General features: G+C 46.0%; 1 protein-coding gene across 3 annotated transcripts in view; it reads right to left on the reverse strand.

The window, feature by feature from the left end:
• Positions 1-21246, reverse strand: part of TTLL11 (tubulin tyrosine ligase like 11) — a 152383-nt gene that overhangs the window by 17556 nt on the left and 113581 nt on the right. For all 3 annotated transcript variants that reach the window (XM_075578980.1, XM_075578978.1, XM_075578979.1), the window contains 2 exons: positions 13289-13537; positions 1058-1164 (listed from right to left, as the gene is read on the reverse strand). In XM_075578980.1, the coding sequence (XP_075435095.1) occupies positions 1058-1164; positions 13289-13537 (356 nt within the window). The remainder of the gene's footprint in view (positions 1-1057; positions 1165-13288; positions 13538-21246) is intronic.

A 21246-nucleotide genomic window follows, 5' to 3' on the forward strand; every position in this document is an offset into this window, starting at 1 on the left:
TGTGTATGAAAGATGCATTCCCTCATTACCTTTTCTTGTTATAATTCTATCTGAGCTGGGGGAAGGGAGTCTTGTAAAGCTCAATCGGTGGTCCTCCGAATTCCGGGAACCTGGGGGATGGTTATAGTTTTTTTGTGCCTGATCTGACACACAAAGTTGACAAATATGGACATGTACTACAAGCATGCCACTAGGGTCACCAATAGACAGCCGTCACGTCAACTCCTGATGATGTCATAGCTTTTCTATTGGCTGAGTCCTGACCAAGGGGACAAATTGATACTCTATGACAGTCTAAACTAGTAAACTAGTACGTGAAGAATTGCTGATCCAATGGAAACAAATAAAGCATGGTACAAAGTTAACCCATAGAATAGGCAAAGAAGAGTAAGTAGAAGTAATACCTTTAACCCCTTGTCTGTTTCTCCGTCACTGATGACGGAACGGGAGAGGAGGAGTCATTCCCCTTCCATTTGCAATCAGCGCAGACCGCATCAGATGCGGTCTCCCCTAAGAATATGAGCCGTTTTTGGGGACGTGTAGCTACTGCACAACGTCATGGAACATCCAGGGTGCCAGAAGCCATGACATATTAGCCATGCCCTAGATCACTCAAAGGGTTACTAGCTACCAAATCTGCCTGAATGGACCTTTGTGGTCCTGACAGCTTGCACTCTTTTTAACCACAAGTTAACTATTACAGGTTCCACTTCTAAATTACCTTTTTCTCTGATCCAATAGATAGTTTGCTTTAATTTACAAACTAAGGTCATATGTATTTGTACAATTTTTGTGTTCAATATTTACATATAGATTTAAGTTCAAACTCTGCTTATGCTAACTCCCAGTAAATTGTGTTCATTATTGAATGAGTTTTTATGAAAAGATTGCTATGGCAATATTCTTATTGTGGATCCAGTTGAACAGTTAAATGGTAGCCGGGCCTTAGTCATTTCCAAGAAAATGAAAATGTCTGTCACTGGGGAAAGCAGAGGGGAAATAACTCATTGCAAAGGAATATAAATTGCATTCAGTAGCTGCTTGAACATAAAATTACCTGATTCTCTTTGGTCTAGTCCCATGCTGTTCCACCTTCTTGTTATGTCAATGTACAGAATGTCTACTGATGCCATTGAAAAATTGCTGTTACTCAGCTTACAGTTCCTGCAAAAGAAATCAAAGATGGTCAAATTTTTATAGAAATTAACACTTTGAATTAAAAAAAAAAATTAGTTTCTTCTTGGCTCATTGATCTTGGTAGAGAGTCTGATGGGCATTTCTTCACTTGTAAAATATGTTGTTTGATGAAAGCAGAACTTGGATACCATTGCTTTATATGTGGGGTTCTTAATATGCTGTATACAATTCCACAAAGTTGGAGAAACAAGGCCACTACGAAGATGATATATCTGGGGTCAGAGATGTAGCGCGATGGTTGGTCGCTCACTTGGCGCGGATTCCGACAAGGGTATGGTCTTTGTCCCGCGTGCTCGCGGATACCCGTGACCAGACTAATGGCCGATCAGGATAAACACAGCGGGAGTCCCATTCAGAAGCAAGGACGCCCGCTGTGTTAATCCCGATGGGCCTTTCCCCAGTTCCAAGCACTGTGCCACGAACACTCGACTCGTGGTCCGCAGTTCACCAGCACATGGGCTGCTGATAGATACAAGATGCTACATCTGTATTTATCATGAGTGTGGGTTCGTTAACTAAATGAGTTTAAGCACAATGCATCTTAACCCCTTGTATGCTCCATGACATGGCTTCCACGTCTTGAAGTCTGGCACTCCAGTGACACCATGACGTAGTAGCCATGTCATGAACCTTTTGCTCATTTTCTAGGGTAGACCCCGTTCTGCGCTCCTCTGGAGCACTGAATGTGATCTTACTGGATGAGACGCCTCCTCTTCCGTTCGTGTCATCATTGACATCGCGATCAGGTGATAGATCACATGATCACAATGTGCCGGAGAGGGATGGAGGCATCATTGAGCCGTGGCACCTCCAGTACGCAAAGGGTGAAGGCTTTTCACTTGAATTAGCCAATTGTTGTTCTTAAACTTAGCACCATTTAGTACAACTGGGCCACAGTGGATGTAGTAAAACACCTGCCGTTTCCGTTTATGTAAGAAGCATTTTTTCAATCAATTGACTGGACAACATGAATTCATGAAACCTACTCATTCACCTATTATACTGAACACGGGAAACAATTAATTCACTGTTTCTTTGCCTCCACTACCCAGCAAATTAAAGGATCATTTTATAATGTGTACCAAAGGTGAAGTGCAGAGTTCCAGTAGAAATAGTAGTATTGGAGAAATGTACATTTATTTCAAGCTTTCATACCTTTTATTGGACCAACATGAGCGTTTTGGAAACACAAGACTCTTTTACAAGTGTACTGTTTCAAGTATACGGCACACACATGAAGAGGAGACTAGTGAGGGTTCGAGTGCTCTGTACAATTTATTCTCAACTCTAAGAACTGTCACGTTGTTCCACAAGAAGGTACAGTATCATATCTTGTGACAAATGTAATAAAAGGCCAACAAATATTTACAGATCACCCTGGAACCCCCCTGAATGCTAGGAACAGAACCCCAGGAACGAGGAACAGTTCAGCAGAGTGAAACAATAATCTAGGTGTGTTCATTTAATCCTATTTTCACATGATTACATTAGGATTAAGGAGAGCAAACGAGATATTTTACATAGTTACATAGTAGATGAGGTTGAAAAAAGACATGTCCATCAAGTTCAACCTATGCTACATTTAGACTACAGATACCTATCCAATATTTGTATATTGATCCAGAGGAAGGCAAACAAAAAACCCCAGTGACACATCACCCAACAATGTCTCATAAGGGGGAAAATAAATTCCTTCCTGACTCCAATCTTGGCAATCTGATTACTCCCTTGATCAACATCCTTCCCATGTTTACTTATTTGGTATTTTGCATCACCAAGAACACCTATTCCATGATGAAAACGCATTTCCTTGCTAAAGCACTGGTGTCCCAAGGTATACTGACGTTACGGAACATTCTAATATAATTTACCGGTTGTCAAAAGACAGGCACCCCAATTTATGACAACTCTCCATAGAATACTTCATTCTATTGCAGTGAGATGCAGCAGCAGGGTTAAAGGCACAGTACCAAACACGCCTCCATATTTTTTCAACTATTCTTTTTTTTTTTTTAAAGAAAAAATTTCCATCAGCTTTCATAACATAAATCTTAACAACATAAACATGTGTAAAAGTCACGCAATTAAACGTAAACCACAGAACCATTTATTAACACACTTTGACCAATGACTATAGTACTTAGAAATTCCACATTAACTACTTTTTTAATTAAAATACAACAAATGTTCTTACTCACTGATGCAGAAACTGCAAACAAAATGAGAACATCTTGCTGATTCCCTGCTTATTTTGGGACCTTGGCCGTACTAAGCATCACGTTCCTATAACGTCCACTGACGTTTAAAGCACACAAAAGACATTGATCACTCGTGGTTTTATTGGTCATTGTTGAAGGCTAAACATGTCCAAGGCAGGTCATCTGTCCCCAGCATTTCTAACATTTCCCTACAAATGTGATTACTTTCTGCTGTGCCTTCTCCCCATTTTCACTGCCTCCCTACCGTACACACACACACAAATTGTACCCAATAAATACTGATACAGCTGGACATCCTCCCAGTATTCCTAGATACATAACTATTGTGTGTTGAAAGGGCTAAGCAAAGAGGACTTAGAAAATATCTTAAAGGTTCATTCTGAGTTGAATACATCATCTATTTAGTATTTTTACATAGGTGGGAAGCAGGGGGGTGGCGGAGCTGAATCGTGTTCATTTCAGCTCTGGGAACCCCTTAGTTTTACTGGGAAATGTGCGGTTGGAATGTCCAGCTCCTTTAAATCCCCAGCGTCAAGGGTGACGGAAGGTGTTGAGGCTTCTTATTGGACCACGTGACGTGGGAGATTTAAACCTCCATTTAGTTTCACCTAGAGGGGAGGAACTGGTAGTTCTTCCCCGGAAAACCATGATTCAGCTCCAGAGACCTGCTGTTTTGCCCCCATAGGTGTGTGGGGGAGGGTGTGATTTTTGCAAGCTGCAATACTTCATAATACACCTTCCAGCACGTAAATATGGCCCCATAGACCCCATTCAAGTGAAGGAGCTGTAAGGTGTCTTCAAGCGTTGAATGCGTCTTATGAAGCAGCCCATGGGGTGGCCAACTCCAGTCCTTTAGGGCCACCAACAGGTCCGGTATTAGGGATATCCCTGCTTCAGCACAGGTGGCTCAGTAAGACTGATTCAGTCACCTGTGCTGTAGCAGGGATATCCCTAATATCTTGCCTGCTGGTGGCCCTTGAGGACTGGAATTGGCCACCCCTGATTTAGCTCTTTATGTCTCATTTAGTGGCCCTGAGCTGCTCACCACTGTGATTACGCGGACATCTCCTAATGACCCACCTTGTGTATTTAAGTGTCTGTAAAAGGCACAAAAGACACCATGTCCCTTTTTCTTTTTTCTTTCCCATCAGAGCATATTTCAAATGAGAAAAGTGAACGGTGAATAATTCATGTGAGCTTCTCTCCCTCATTCTGTACAGTCAGCACTGCTTTGCAGTAAAGCAGATTAAAAGGAAAGATACAAACTAAACGCCATATTACCTCTTTATGTATGGGTCACATGAGAACTGCCAAGTGAAGCTATGTTACATATCAATGGGAATTTGCAATGTTTAGGCATATTCAAGCTATTTTAAATAAAATCAGCACTCCTGCTGAGCACATTTTGGGCTTAATATAATACTTACTTGAAAGCATGTTACTTAACGACTTAAAATAACATATTCAGGATGCAAACTGACAGACCCCCCCGGGTAGCTCAGCGAAGCACCCTAGCCCATCCCTAATATACATGCCTTGTACAACCTACAAGTAGCCTTCAACTACCCCATCAGGCTGCCCAGCCCCCAAATTAAATAAAGAGAACTAATAACGTTCGCACACTAAAGAGAATAGAGGGAGGTTCACATGTACATTGTGGTGGATCATTTGTTACATTCGTCTGTACCTTTTACTATTTAAAATCAAAATTTGAAATCACCCAAATATCTTCTAGCTCAGGGGTGGCACGCTGGAGTCATCAAGGGCCACCAACAGGCCAGGTCATAAGGATATCCCTGCTTCAGCACACGTGGCTCAATCGAAGACGGAGCCACTGATTGAGCCACCTGTGCTGAAGATGCGACTTATTGAGCCACCTGTGCTAAAGCTTGGATTGATTGAGCCACCTGTGCTCATGCTGGACCTGATTGAGCCACCTGTGCTGAAGCAGGGATATCCTAAAAACCTGACCTGTTGGTGGCCTTTGAGGACTGGAGTTGGCCGCCCCTGTTCTAACCTGCTTGTGCAAAGTTGTGTTGCATTTTTATTTCAGTAGGCAATGTAGTAATAAAAAAAAAAGTCCCACTTATTAAAAAAAAAAAAAAAAGGGTCTCTATCTTGAGTTCTTTACCGAGAGCTGCTTCTGTCTTATCTAGTTTAATCAAATTGAAAATGTACTCAATCAAAGTTTCGTCGCTCGGAAGAAGCTTATTGATCCAATGTGCTAATATTGACTTTCTGGTTGCTAGGAGAATTAACTCTGAAATTATTGGGATTTTTATATACTCAGGATTTAACCATTTGCAGTAATCCAATTTGCCAAAGAATAAGGTCAAGAGCTCCTTTTACATTTTTTTAGTTACTAGAGTAGATTTGAAAAAAAATTGCAAAAGTGATCGTTTCCTATATAAGGGCGTGACCATAAATAATGCCACTCAGAGATTTCGGTGAGCCTGATGAAGATCCTTGCCTTGATCGAAACGTTGGTCTACATGTCTAGTAAAATAAATTAATGTTACATAGTAGATGAGGTTGAAAATAAAAAATGACACATGCCCATCAAGTTCAACCTATGCTATATTTAGACGACCCAGCCAATGCCGGTCACAAGCCCGGATGAAAAATGGAGAGTGTTGGTTCCCGTGGTGACAGAACTGGAAAATTAGCCAAGAACCCAATGGCAGGACAACAATTACGAAGCGTGGACACACTAGAGGACGTATTAAATGTCCTGCCGCTGGCCTCTACAACGCATCGCTCCCTACCTTATAGAAGATGTAGCGATGTCGTTTACGGAGCATAATCCATCTATATTTAGACGACAGATACTTTATCCTATATTTGTACTTGCAGTATATTGATCCAGAGGAAGGCAAACAAAACCCCCCAGTGACACATCATCCAATGCTGTCTCATAAGAGGAAAAATAAATTCCTTCCTGACTCCATTCATGTTGATATCTTTGCTAATTTGGATGTGCTCAATTCTCAGAGAGCTGTTTTGTGTCGTATAAAGAGAATGGGAGATTACTGTAATGGACTCTCACTCAACTGGGGGAAGGTCAAAGACATACGGCATGTACACGTGATGTGGAAAGTACATGTAGATGGTGAACATTTGTAGCAATATTGTAGCAGTTTTTCTGCATAGGTAATGCTAAATGAATATGGTAAACCCCCCCCCCCCCAGTTTTTGTCCCATCAAATTGCATGCCATTTCCAGGAGATTTTGCACATCAAAACTCGCAGTTTAATGAATAGCTCCACACATATTTTAGAACAGCAAGTGATATCCATTTGCCAATTGATAGCAATGCCTTGTTATCCAGATGTTACAGATGCAATTACAACATAGCCTCGCCATATATTGGTATGCCTGAATATGCTGCAGTGGGTAGTGTTTGTCCAATTTTTATTTTATTATTTTGATATTTCACCAACACTCATACGTATAAACATGGAAAGCCCTTGAAAGGCATGAGGAGGTACTGAATTTTCCAAAATCGCACAGAATGTAGGTAGCCCAATCAGGTATGAAAGCAGCATTTGCTCTTGCCTGTTTTTGTTTCATTTGAATAAATCCAGCAGTCCAATACACTTCCTGCAATGCAATTATCTAATTACCGATGGCTCAGTTTCCCTGTGATCGATTGGCCAAGATCCTGCTTCCCATGGCACCTATTTCAAAAGAGGGAGTGTTGTAGATTCCGAAATAGATGCCATAGCAACCCAGAGAAGTTTAATACACTAAAAAAAATCACGTGACAGCACTCAGGCACCACAACCCCTCCGGCACTCAAAGGGTTAAATCCACAGACTTGTACATTCCAAACCAAAACCCTAACCACTGCACAATACCCTTCTCCTTGTCCTTATAGTACAGTATGTAAAAGTATTGCTATAAACCGAGCCTCCATAAAGATGCTGGAAACTAATGCCTTTTATTGAACATCGCCAGATTTCGCACAGTCCAAAAAACAGGTCATTATAGTTAAAGATAAGGGGGAGGGGGGTGGGGGGCGAGAATTGAGCAATTTCTCTGTACTTTCTTTCTTTTTGATTAGAAAAATTGCAAGAGGAAACTCTGCATAATTCCTTCTGCATAGTCTGCTGAATAGAAAAGAGGGCGCCATTAAATAAATACAGAGAAAAAGAAATAGAATTGGATTAATCTGGTTGTTTTGCATCTTCTGGTCTACACATTAAAACTGTGGAAATAAGGCTCTGAATAAGTATATTTTACCCCAAGAAGAATACACATCTATCCATGTAAACCTCTACATATAAGTATGTATTAATTCAGTGGTTCTCAACCTCTTGAGTAGGAGCACCCCCGGAGGATGTTTTAAATTTCGTAGCACCCCTGCTTATCAGACCTCACTCACCGCATCTGTCTCAAATGCACCCCACTCATCCTCCTTTTCAGAAGCAAAAACCCACTATCCACCTCCCTTCTTACACACTCCACATTCACCCCAAACAAAGAACTACACCCCTCACCAAACAAAGATCTCCCCTCCTGTTCCCACACACCTAAAACATATCAGCTGCTCAGCCGATGCATTCCACACTGGCTGGAGGTAGGCAGATTGCAATATTTCTCTCTTGTATGCCGCCGGGCTGTGAGAGGAGAGAGAGGCGAATTGCAGCTTCTCCGTCTCCAGAAAGCATGGAGCGAGCCTGCTGAGTTGCCGACAGTGTGTCCCCTGAGGGCCACCACACCCATGGCAGAGCACACCAGGGTAATGCGGCACGCCGGTTTGAGAAACGCTGTTAATTAACCATTGTGCTATGAGATTGTTTCATGTGACCAAAATTACACCAATATGAAAATGAATAGCATAGGCACAAATATCTAGATTTACGAAGAACTGAAACACTTTCTGGGGTGGGAGGCACCTTACAGCTCGTTCAAGTGAACAGGCTGTATGGTGACATCCTGCGCCAGAAGGATGTCTTATGGAATAGCACCGCTTAGTAAACATGGGGCAAGTAAATCTCACACATACAGCATCACATGAAGGCTTTCAATAGAAGGGTTACTGAATATAAAGGGAGATCCAGAAGGGGGGGGAGGGGGGAAAGCGGAGCACAGCGTTCCAAGAAACTGGGGCTAAGCAGGTCCAATATTAAAAAATAACTTTTATTACAAGGTTGACAACATGGAGGTGTGCAGGCGAGTACTTTTTTTCTTCATTTTAGATCTCCCTTTACCTTCACTTCCCGGCTGGACGCACGCATCGGATGACAGATTTCACCTAAACTGTGAGTACAACTACTATTATAATTCACTTATAATGGATGAAGATTGGACTTTACAAGCTCTAGGACAGGGTTTCCCAAACTTTTTTTTCCGTGACCCGGTTATTTTTGAACTTCTCCTTCGTGACCCACTAAAAATGTTATCGCCTATACTGGCCTATAGGGCCTGCACAGACACACACACAGCCACTGATACACACACAGCCACTGATACACACACACACACACAGACACGCAGCCACTGACAGACATGCAGCCACTGACAGCCACTGACAGCCACGCAGCCACTGACACACACGCAGCCACACAGACACTGCTACACACACAGACACACAAACACACACACACACACAGACACTGATACACACACACAGACACTGATACACACAGACAGACACTGATACACACACACACACACTGATACACACACACACACTGATACACACACAGATATAGATACACACACAGATACAGATACACACACACTGATACTGATACACACACTGATACTGATACACACACACACACAGATACAGATACACACACACACTCGCTCTCCCCTATATGCACACAGACACAAACAGTGAATTACAGGCAATGACGGATGTGGGTGGGTGGGAGGAGGGGGCCAGGGACTGGGTGGGTGGGTGGGAGGAGGGGGCCAGGGACTGGGTGGGTGGGTGGGAGGAGGGGGCCAGGGACTGGGTGGGTGGGTGGAGGGGGCCAGGGACTGGGTGGGTGGGTGGGAGGAGGGGGCCAGGGACTTGGGAGGAGGGGGCCAGGGACTTTGGGTGGGAGGAGGGGGACTGGGTGGGTGGGTGGGTGGGTGTGTGGGAGGAGGGGGACTGGGTGGGTGGGTAGGTGGGAGGAGGGGGCCAGGAACTGGGTGGGCGGGTGGGAGGAGGGGGCCAGGGACTGGGTGGGTGGGAGGAGGGGGCCAGGGACTGGGTGGGTGGGTGGGAGGAGGGGGCCAGGGACTGGGTGGGTGGGTGGGAGGAGGGGGCCAGGGACTGGGTGGGTGGGTGGGAGGAGGGGGCCAGGGACTGGGTGGGTGGGTGGGAGGAGGGGGCCAGGGACTGGGTGGGTGGGTGGGAGGAGGGGGCCAGGGACTGGGTGGGTGGGTGGGAGGAGGGGGCCAGGGACTGGGTGGGTGGGTGGGAGGAGGGGGCCAGGGACTGGGTGGGTGGGTGGTCGGAGGGGGCCAGGGACTGGGTGGGTGGGTGGTCGGAGGGGGCCAGGGACTGGGTGGGTGGGTGGGCGGAGGGGGCCAGGGACTGGGTGGGTGGGTGGGCGGAGGGGGCCAGGGACTGGGTGGGTGGGTGGGCGGAGGGGGCCAGGGACTGGGTGGGTGGGTGGGCGGAGGGGGCCAGGGACTGGGTGGGTGGGTGGGCAGAGGGGGCCAGGGACTGGGTGGGTGGGTGGGCAGAGGGGGCCAGGGACTGGGTGGGTGGGTGGGCAGAGGGGGCCAGGGACTGGGTGGGTGGGTGGGCAGAGGGGGCCAGGGACTGGGTGGGTGGGTGGGCAGAGGGGGCCAGGGACTGGGTGGGTGGGTGGGCAGAGGGGGCCAGGGACTGGGTGGGTGGGTGGGCAGAGGGGGCCAGGGACTGGGTGGGTGGGTGGGCAGAGGGGGCCAGGGACTGGGTGGGTGGGTGGGCAGAGGGGGCCAGGGACTGGGTGGGTGGGTGGGCAGAGGGGGCCAGGGACTGGGTGGGTGGGTGGGCAGAGGGGGCCAGGGACTGGGTGGGTGGGTGGGCAGAGGGGGCCAGGGACTGGGTGGGTGGGCAGAGGGGGCCAGGGACTGGGTGGGTGGGCAGAGGGGGCCAGGGACTGGGTGGGTGGGCAGAGGGGGCCAGGGACTGGGTGGGTGGGCAGAGGGGGCCAGGGACTGGGTGGGTGGGTGGGCAGAGGGGGCCAGGGACTGGGTGGGTGGGTGGGCAGAGGGGGCCAGGGACTGGGTGGGTGGGTGGGCAGAGGGGGCCAGGGACTGGGTGGGTGGGTGGGCAGAGGGGGCCAGGGACTGGGTGGGTGGGTGGGCAGAGGGGGCCAGGGACTGGGTGGGTGGGTGGGCAGAGGGGGCCAGGGACTGGGTGGGTGGGTGGGCAGAGGGGGCCAGGGACTGGGTGGGTGGGTGGGCAGAGGGGGCCAGGGACTTTGGGCAGAGGGGGCCAGGGACTGGGTGGGTGGGCGGAGGGGGCCAGGGACTGGTGGGTGGGCGGAGGGGGCCAGGGACTGGGTGGGCGGAGGGTGCCAGGGACTGGGTGGGTGGAGGGGGCCAGGGACTGGGTGGGTGGAGGGGGCCAGGGACTGGGTGGGTGGAGGGGGCCAGGGACTGGGTGGGTGGGTGGAGGGGGCCAGGGACTGGGTGGGTGGGCGTCGGGGGCCAGGGACTGGGTGGGTGGGTGGGCGGAGGGGGCCAGGGACTGGGTGGGTGGGCGGAGGGGGCCAGGGACTGGGTGGGTGGGTGGAGGGGACCAGGGACTGGGTGGGTGGGTTGGGCGGAGGGGGCCAGGGACTTTGGAGGGGGCCAGGGACTGGGTGGGCAGGTGGGAGGAGGGTGGGCAGGTGGGAGGAGGGGGCCAGGGACTGGGTGGGTGGGAGGGGGCCAGGGACACTTGGGTAGGTGGGAGGAGGGGGCCAGGGACACTTGGGTTGGGGGCCGGGGACACTTGGGTGGGTGGGAGGAGGGGGCCAGGGACACTTTGGTGGGTGGGAGGAGGGGGCCAGGGACACTTGGGTGGGTGGGACACCACTAGGAGGGGGCCAGGGACACTTGGGTGGGTGGGTGGGAGGAGGGGGCCAGGGACACTTTTTGGAGGGGGCCAGGGACACTTGGGTGGGTGGGTGGGTGGGAGGAGGGGGCCAGGGACACTAGGAGTGGGCCAGGGACACTTGGGTGGGTGGGTGGGTGGGAGGAGTGGGCCAGGGACACTTGGGTGGGTGGGTGGGAGGAGTGGGCCAGGGACACTTGGGTCGGTGGGTGGGTGGGAGGAGGGGGCCAGGGACACTTGGGTGGGTGGGTACTTGGGAGGAGGCGGCCAGGGACACTTGGGTTAGGAGGGGGCCAGGGAAACACTTGGAGGGGGCCAGGGACACTTTGGGAGGAGGGGGCCAGGGACACTTGGGTGGGAGGCAGCGACTGGGTGGGTGACAGTGACTGGGTGGGTGACAGTGACTTGGTGGGTGGGAGAGAGTCACTGGGTGACTGGGTGGGGTGACTTACCTTGCCGCCGGACGCTTTCCCCTGCTGCCCCCGATATCCCCTGCTTCCCGGGACGGGAGGTGGGCTTGGGGGCACGGGAGATGGGCTCGGAGGGGGTGCCATGGGAGGTGAGCTCGGGAAGCTGGCCGCGGGGGGAAGCAGGCCGCAGTAGGAGCTTGTACTTCCCCCTCCGTCCCACATAACGTGCGGGCCGCAGAGGAGCTGGTACTTCCTCCTCCGTCCCACGTTGGGAGCGGGGGGGAGGAAGGGAGCGGGCCCAACTTGCCCTGCGCATGCGCGCGGGACCGCGGGGGGAATCGCCGCCATTTTTTTAACTTGAGCGGGGGGGGGGGGGGGGGGGGGGCGGGAGACACCGCGCGGCCAGCCTCGCTGCGACCCGGCAATTTTGGTGCCGTGGCCCGGTGCCGGGTCGCAACCCACCATTTGGGAAACGCTGCTCTAGGGTGATCTACCTGTGAACAACAAGAATTGTTGAATTGTAGCTGTTCTCAAAGACAGCTGTTGATTCTTTACGTTCCAGACGCAGGCATTTCTTATATACAGTACCCCATTAATGAGCTCTTCAAGCAAGTTCTCCTCTTTACTCACTGGTGTTATAAAAATCTGTCCTCCAACGCAAAGACGTTAAGAAAACATGTTGCCATAATATTAATCCGTAACTGATGCACTGATTTCGGGGTCAATTGTCTCTACTGTGTGTTTTTTGGGTTACTGTATATACTGACTGAGCAAAACACGGTTGGAAAAAATCGTTTCTACTGTAGGTAGAGAATGCGGGAATATTATAACCATTGTCTGTTCATTTACATATGTTTCAAGACATTTCTACCCATGTATTCACGTAAGCAATACCACTTGTGTGACATCTGACTTGTTGATCCGTAGTAGGTTTGTTTCTTGTTACGATTCCTTTTAGTTGATCGGCAAGGGGGTTCTTTATTGAAGGACTGTAGTTGTACTGTACACTAGCCTACAGGATCACATAATTCTCCTCATTAGATGTCAATTAATCACAGCAAAGATAGTCATGATAGATTGAAACATTGTATGCAATAACATCTGTGAAGAATTCTCACTTTGGTCAATTAATTATGAGCCTGCACTTTTTCAGGCGCTGTAGAGCTACTAGAACGTCAAATTGTCTTTACAGAACATGTGTCATTAGGGAGGAAAATGAGCTCAGATGAACCCATCTGTTATAAACAAATTAAGCTTATAGGCCATATAGTTTACTGCACAATGTTTTGGAAAGCTTATACATTTAATTCTGGGTGATTACTGACCTTGTCAATTGAAACAGAGGAAAGCTCTCCATAGTAGAACACAAGAACCTTGGCTTTCTGAAACAATGGTGTTAATATAATCGTCCTTTGAAGATTTAACTCACTGACCTTATAAATGTCCGAAAACCTGTTGGGCCCATCTTCATGGTACCTTTTATCCCAAGGAATCTAATGAACACTGCAGCCATCCGTTCTACCACTCGTAAGTAGTTCAACTGTTTGGCGTACTTTGGAAACACTTGCTTGAGACAAAGAGATGGTAAATTGCCTTCTGAGCTTTTATTAATCTCTGGATCTGCTTGGTCTGGTGATCCAGCATTATGCAGCTCATCCAATTTACTGTCAGATCGGTACAATCTATAGGAAAATGGGAATAGAAGAGCCAATTATTACATATATTAACCTAGTACAGAAGGGGTTTTAACAAGTCTTATTTAACAAGTTGCCTAATTTGAGTATTCCAATCATCTGCACCATTGTTGCACAGGTGTGTAAAAGACTACTACTTCTCTTTTAGTAGTAAGGTAACGTTTTACTTGGTTTTTATTGACGCACAATTTGTATGCCACGGTCGTTTTTTTTTTTAAACTTACAATATATTAAATGTTATCTGTAATTGTGAGTCACGAACACAAATGACAACTCTGCTAAAGATGTGACAATGACTTCCAGATGAGTGATTACAATTTAAATATACAGCAGATAAGAAAACAAGTGTACAATCGTTCTGGCATCCCCAACACCAGGGGTGGCCACCTCCATTACGCAAGGGGCCGCCAACAGCTCAGGTTGTAAGGATATCCGTGCTTCAGCAGGGAGTGATTGTCACCAGTGCTGAAACAGGGACTGATTGAGACACCTCTGCTGAAACAGGGATATCCTCAAAACCTGACCTGTTGGTGGCCCTTGAGGACTGGAGTTGGCCACCCCTGGAGTTGCAATTTGGAATGCTTATAATGGATCACAAAGTTGTAGGCTTAATAGATGTGCATGGTAATTTGTAATAGGAAAATGGGCAGACAAGATGGACCCAGTGATTCTTATCTGTAATCAAATTCTGTGTTTCTATGTTGTTGGTTCTGTTCCCTAGGGTGAGGAGGCTGCATGAATAAGTCACAGCCTCTGATATTTGCAGCTTGGGTTTGAAAAAAGACATTCGTCTACAGATGGTGTATGCAATACCACTAGCCGCCACCGCACAATCGATGGCGAATATTACGACATTCGATTTGCCTAGATATTCCTCAAGGGCCACCAACAGATCAGGTTTTTAAGTATATTCCTGCTTCAGCAGAGGTGGCTCAATCTGTGGCTCAGTCAATGACTGAGCCACCGGTGCTGAAGCAGGGATATTCTTAAAACCTGACCTGTTGGTGGCCTTTGAGAACTGGAGTTGGCCAACCCTGTACGACTGTATCATTATTCAGTAAGGGCATGTAAAAACGTGAGCATATATCCAACACTGCAATTATTTTACTTGAATCAACTTTATATATTTTAAATAGGAGTGTATATAAATCTGTACTCAATATAAGATGCATGTCAAAGAACAAACCAATGGATGTCTCAGTTGTCTAAACGCCTTGCCACTCTGCCTGATTGTATCTAATCTATGTAGACTCCACTTGCGCTTCAGCTTTATTCCCGCTACACTAGCAAACATGATAACCTTATTCCCGCACCAGGCATTCTGCTTAGACTCTTGTTTTTTTTTTAACGAATTAAAGCTAATCTCGAGACCTCAGTTACTGAGCTCCAAACGTCTAATATTAATATATATAGTGTGCACACTTCAAAGAAATGGGGAATGGAGAAGTGGACAGTGGCACTAGCACACAGTTGAATTAAGTGCCAAAAGACAATCCCAAGGGTTATGATTTTGGTCTATTGCATATACCCAATTTTAGGTCTCAAAGGCAAAGCGTTGAGGGAGAGAACATTTAACATTGTGAGTGCTCCTTATCCTTATCGTAATCATCACTATCTCTAGCATGGCCTGATTACTTTTCCTCTGTTTCAAACAATCAGGATTTCATTCATCTTCACAAGAAACAGTAAGTGTTACTTAGCCAAGCATATCCATTTCATTCTTAAATCAAAAGCATTTTTAAGCCGGTGTAGTGTTCCATTCAGAAGAGATGCAAATGGCTACTAAGTAAAGTTATGCAAAAGCCTTCATTCATCCCAAGCCACTACTTGCTGTTCGCCATATTTGATATTCAGTGAAAAGTCAACTGCTAGTGGAACATATAGTAAATGGTGAGGCTGAACATATGCAGAGAAGACATTATACAGTATCCTCAGCTTTAAATCATTCAAATATAATATTCATTATAGCTGCCCTTGAATGGGTCGTTGGCTCTTTATTTCCTGGGGCAAGTAGCTAAAAGGGGCAGCCTCTCATAGGGCAAATGAGAATCAAGGAGAGAGGCATGTGTAATAGGTTAAATGTACAGCTGTCTGAAGGCCCTTAAGGCCCATTCACTTGAATAGGCCATAAAAGTGGTCTTCTGGCCCCAGAAGGTATCTTGCAGCCCATCAACGCTTCATAAATATAGGCCAGAGTGTTTAACACTTTTTGGAGGAAGGATCTATGAACTAAATAGAATAGATAGGGATGGGGAAATAGCATGGAGGTGGAATAGGGGCAAGTGGGAGTTTGGCAACCAGCGAGACACCCATATTAAATACAGATAATACTAGAAAAGTTCCAAAGACTCAACTCAATTGGAGTAGAAAGGAAGGAGCAGATACGAAAATAGACTGAAAAAAAACCTTAAATGCATGCATGCTAATGCAAGAAGCCTGACAGATAAAATGGGGGAGCTTGAATTAATAGCTACAAGCGAGCAGTATGATATCATAGGCATTACTGAAATTTGGTGGTATGAAACTCATGACCGGGCAGCCAATTTAGAGGGTTATTCCCTTTTTCGGAAGGATACAGCAAATAGAAGAGGAGGTGGAGTATGTTTATATGTTAAACCGGATCTAAAACCTATTATAAGGGAATATGTTTATGAAGGGAATGATGAAAATGTAGGGACCTTGTGGATAGAAGTTAGCAGTGAAGGTAAAAGAACAAAGAAAATGTTTGTGGGAATATGCTACAAACCACCAAATATCTGTGAGATAGAGAAAGCCACAATACTTTTGCAAATGGAGAAAGCATCAAAACTAGGTCATGTTTGCATAATTTGGGGTATGCTTAAAGACAATTACATGATCCAAATTATTGAGGAACCAACCAGAAGAGGAGCAATACTGGACTTGGTAATATCAAACAATGTAGAAGTAATAACAAATATTCAAGTCCGGGAACATTTGGGAAACAGTGATCATAACATGGTCTTATTTGAAATAAATCAAAAAGCATATTACATGGGTTCAAACAAAGACTTGACATTTTAGAAAGGCAGATTTTAATAAACTGAGGAATAATTTACAAGAATAAATTGGGATGATGTTTTTGCAGGGAAAGATGTGGAAGATAAATGGGCAGTCTTTAAAACACTGTTAGAAAAGTACACTTATCAGTGTATACCCTTGGGTAATAAATATAAAAGAAACAAGTCTAAGCCAATGTGGCTAAATAAACAGGTAGGGGAGGAAATGGAAAAGAAGAGACATCATATCATAATTATAAGCAATGTAACAAAAGTTGCAAAGGGGCAATCAAATTAGCAAAAATTGAAAATGAAAAAAGGATTGCAATAGGAAGTACGATCAACCCTAAAAAGTTCTTTAGGTACCTTTAATAACAAATACATTTGAAAAGAAAATGTAGGACCCTTTCAGTGTGAGATGGGGAGGCAAATTATTGGATATAAGGAAAAAACAGAGGTATTAAACAAATTCTTTGTCATTTGACACCGGAGCATTGTAGGAGGGGGGAGGAGAGGGGATGGGGGGTGGAGGGGGCGCTGGGTCAAAACTTTGTGCACCCCAGCTGTAAAGTATCTGTCGTCTAAATTTAGCATAGGTTGAACTTGATGTAGGTATGTCTTTTTTCAACCTCAACTACTATGTGACCTTAGTACTATGCATGCTGCAGTCATGCTTTGAACTCCACAAACAGATCTTAAGTGGATCTTACACAGACAAGAGCTAGATCTACAAAACACCATTGCATGTCTGAGCACAATAAGACAGTGATCTTGATACACCGTAGCAGTTAGAAAGCGCTACATTAATTTTAAGGAACAAATGTTATTGTAATGCGCAAGACAGCTGTTATTCTTAAAACCTGAGGTATCTGATAGGTAACAAATCTAGGCAGCGTGCCATCTGAAAACAAGGCTTTTTCAATGTCGGAGGCTCTAAAGAATTACATTAAAAGCCTATGGTTATAAAGGAAACGGCAACAGGGAATATAACATAAGTTACTGGAAATGGCAAACAAGATACCTTTAAATAAATAGTTATATCTGTAATGCTTTTCTTATTTTCATCTGTTCAAGTAGCAGTGCATCCCAATTTGTAAGTGACGACATTGATCCACAGTAGAAGCCGGCAATAGTCAGTCATATGGCGCCACCAATGTACGCCGTGCTTTACAGAACTGTGATGCGTTACGTGAGTGCGTTAAACAGGAAGTGAAACAGCAGGAATTAGGCAGCCCCTGCCCTACACAGTTTGCAATCTAAGTGGACACTTGCAGAATACTAAAGGAGCAAGTGCAGTAGAGCATTGGTGCTAAACTCCAGTCCTCAAGACCCCCCCCCCAACAGGTCAGGTTTTAAGGATATTTCTGCTTCAGCACAGGTGGCTCAATCAGTGGCTCAGACTGAGCCACCTGTGCTGAAGCTGGGATATCCTGAATACCTGACCCATTTGGAGGGATCTTGAAGACTGGAGTAGAGGACCCCTCAAATATGTTCTCTGTTGCAAGGGTGAAGTCAAACAGCCTGCTGGGAGAGGAAGAGATCTCATCTACTATATATTTTGGAAAATTGTCTGTCTGTTCGCTATGCATTTGGAGACCTCTTAAGATATCTACATTTAGCATGATGGTTTCTGAGATCAAGGAGCAGGTTTTTGTCTATGTTTGGATACAATTCACAAATGACATCCCTGAGGACATCACAAATAATAATGGGCAATTACATAATTGATGACCACACAAATGACATGATCCCATCACACAAGCCTCAAGCAAACACGTCCTCTTGGTCACTTTGAAAATCGAATTTTCAACATTAGCAAGAATACAGGAGTAGCCACAGTTCTGCCAGAAAGCGAGATCACTGTTTGGGACGAGAGGACAATGTCCCACACACGCTGCGTTAAAGGCTCTCGCTCGCATACTTCAGGACCTCAGAGGCAATGAAACTATTATGGGTGGAGTTGCTGTTATAGCAGGGGATTTCGCATTAAGAAACTAAAAAATTTAATTACCATTTATAAATCTCAGTATTTCTTGGCTTCTTAGAATTCCTGAGCAGTGGGTACTTTCAGCTAGTAAAGTTAACAAATGAAACCTGCCTCTGAATTCCCTACACTCTCTGCCTATCGTGGCCAAAGCCTAAACCTCTGAAATGGAAGGAGCTAGCTTGGTTGTGCTTACGCGTTGACAAGCAGGTTAACGTGTCATCCAGAAAGAGATGTACCACCTACGTACCCTAAGTGGCAAAGTAGTTGACACTAGAGCTGGCATTCCTACTACGGCTCACCAACATCCCATCATGGGATTTCATGTAGTGGGCCACCTTGGGTCTTTCATGCTTTTAACCACACGGTTGCTGGCGATTCACAGCAAAAGTCCCACAGCAAAGGGGTTAAGTACTGTATCTCTTACAAGCCCACATTATGCAAACTGTCTTTTTTTTTATTTCAATGGAGGGCACGGTTACCAAGTAACGTGCTGAGAATGTATATTACCATTCTCACAGTCAAAGCGCTATTCATAAATCATCCCTTTATTAAATTATTCATTTTTAATATGCAGTGCATTACACAGAAGCAGAGATTAACAATCTGGAATTGATGCATGATTTTGTGTCGAACCAACAGTAATAAAACGGAAGGAGAGAAATCGAGCAGTGAGGCAAGTGGAATGGCTTGATCTCACCGTACAAGCACATAACAATGCAGAGTACCAACCGATAACAAGGCACTTTTACTAATGCAATCTTAGTGTGTGTACCGACAACTGAGCGGTTGATAGCCCAGAGAAAGATTCTGCTGCTTTGCCTTTGGGACTATTTGAAAGCAAAAGGAAGAAACTCCAGGTTGTTCATTTATGGACTTCAAATGCCATCTTTTCAATAAAATGTGTCAAGAGATATTGTGCATATTTTGCACCACGATGGAAGAATTTACCAACTATAGTTGTATGCATGTATGTATATCTTTATTTATATAGCGCCATCTATGTACACCGTGCTTCACAGCAGTGATACACGGGACATGATAATATCACACACAGTGGGAATAAGCGCTTCAGACATAAAAGTAACATGAGGAAAAGGAGTGCCTGTCCTGAAGAGCTTACAATCTAAGTGGTAAGTAGGGAGAACTTATAGAGACAGTATTAGGATGTTCTGGTATGTGTGTCTGCAAGCGGCCATGGTCGATGTATAAGGTGTATAGTATCAGCCAGCAGAGCTACCCATATGCTTCGTTAAAGAGGTGTGTTTTAAATTCTTAGGCTATTGCCCCAGTGTCAGTTGCTGCGCGCGCTACGGCGTGCACCAGATCCGCCCCTCTATGGTGCCAGGCCCAGTAGCTACCTGAGCGCACATGGAGAGATCGCGATGCGCGACCAAATTTTGTAGAGACAAGATTTTCGTCTTTTCTAGTGGCGACGGAGCGCTGGCCACATCACGGCGGCGGTTCAGCCAATAAGGGCGAACCAGCCGTGTGACGTCATAGCCGCGCCCCCGCCACGATCTCCTGCAGCTCAACCACAGACATGCTTTCACACATGCACCCGCCGCCAGGAGTGCCGTACGGCAATGAACACTGGGGCAGTAGCCTTAGGGTAAAGCAGCACGACTTCTCTGTTGCTATGACAAAGCTTAAATCAGGGGTGGCCAACTCTAGTCCTCAAGGTCCGGCAAAAGGTCAGGGTGTCACGATACCCCTGCTTCACCACAGGTGGCTCAATCAGCCACCTGTGCTGAAGCAGGGATATCCTGAAAACCTGACCTGTTGCTGGCCCTTGAGTACGGGAGTTGGCCACCCCTGGCTTAGATGAACTGGTTATCCAATATCCATTTTCTAATGGGCAGGTATCTACAGCAACAACTAGCTGCATAATTATCATCCTGCTTAATAGACGTGTGACCCCATCGAGGACCAAATTAGGATGGAAGTAAACAATCCGGGGGAGCCTGTGAATGTGAACTCCGTACAAAGTATCAACTGAGGTCTGGGACCAAAAACCACCCGTTTCCCATTATAATGGCATGCTGTGTGACTAACTTCTGCATCTGTTTCAAATAATTACGTTTCTTTCACTCCTCGGGAAACATATTTATGGAATACATGTTCTACAAATTAATATGTTAATTAGGTTGATTACTTTCTCATAAACATCCTTAATTAGTTACGTACAACATGGTAAATGGAAATATTTTTTATTTATTTAATAGCAGCAGTACTAACAAGGAAGTTGTGAGATCCACATACACATCTCTCAATCCAACATTTGCATGAAGTAGTGATGTCATAATGACCTAAAGCAGCAATCTCACCCAGAAGCCTCTAGTTTAACTCATACCATGTTAGTATATCACCCCTTAGCAGGTGCTGCTCTTCTTTGTTGTAAAAAAATAAAAATGTAAATGTTAGGTGTTAAAAATCATGAATCTGTAGCGTCTGAGGTTATCATGGTAACCTTTAAACTGCACTGGCCTCTGGAGCGAGCTCCATTTTCACCTCCCGGCCATTTAATATTTCAAACGCTTATTCTGGAAAGAGCATCAGATGTTTAAGATGCACTTAGGGCCAAATACACCGTTAAATCAGGGAAAATAGTGTTGGGTTACCAAACATAGTAACGGACGTTTTATTCCCCTGAGTTTAACGCAAATCCACAAAAACAGCGGCCGTTGACGAGCTCA

This window comes from Ascaphus truei, chromosome 21 (genome assembly GCF_040206685.1).
Source record: "Ascaphus truei isolate aAscTru1 chromosome 21, aAscTru1.hap1, whole genome shotgun sequence".
Taxonomy (NCBI): Eukaryota; Metazoa; Chordata; class Amphibia; order Anura; family Ascaphidae; genus Ascaphus; species Ascaphus truei.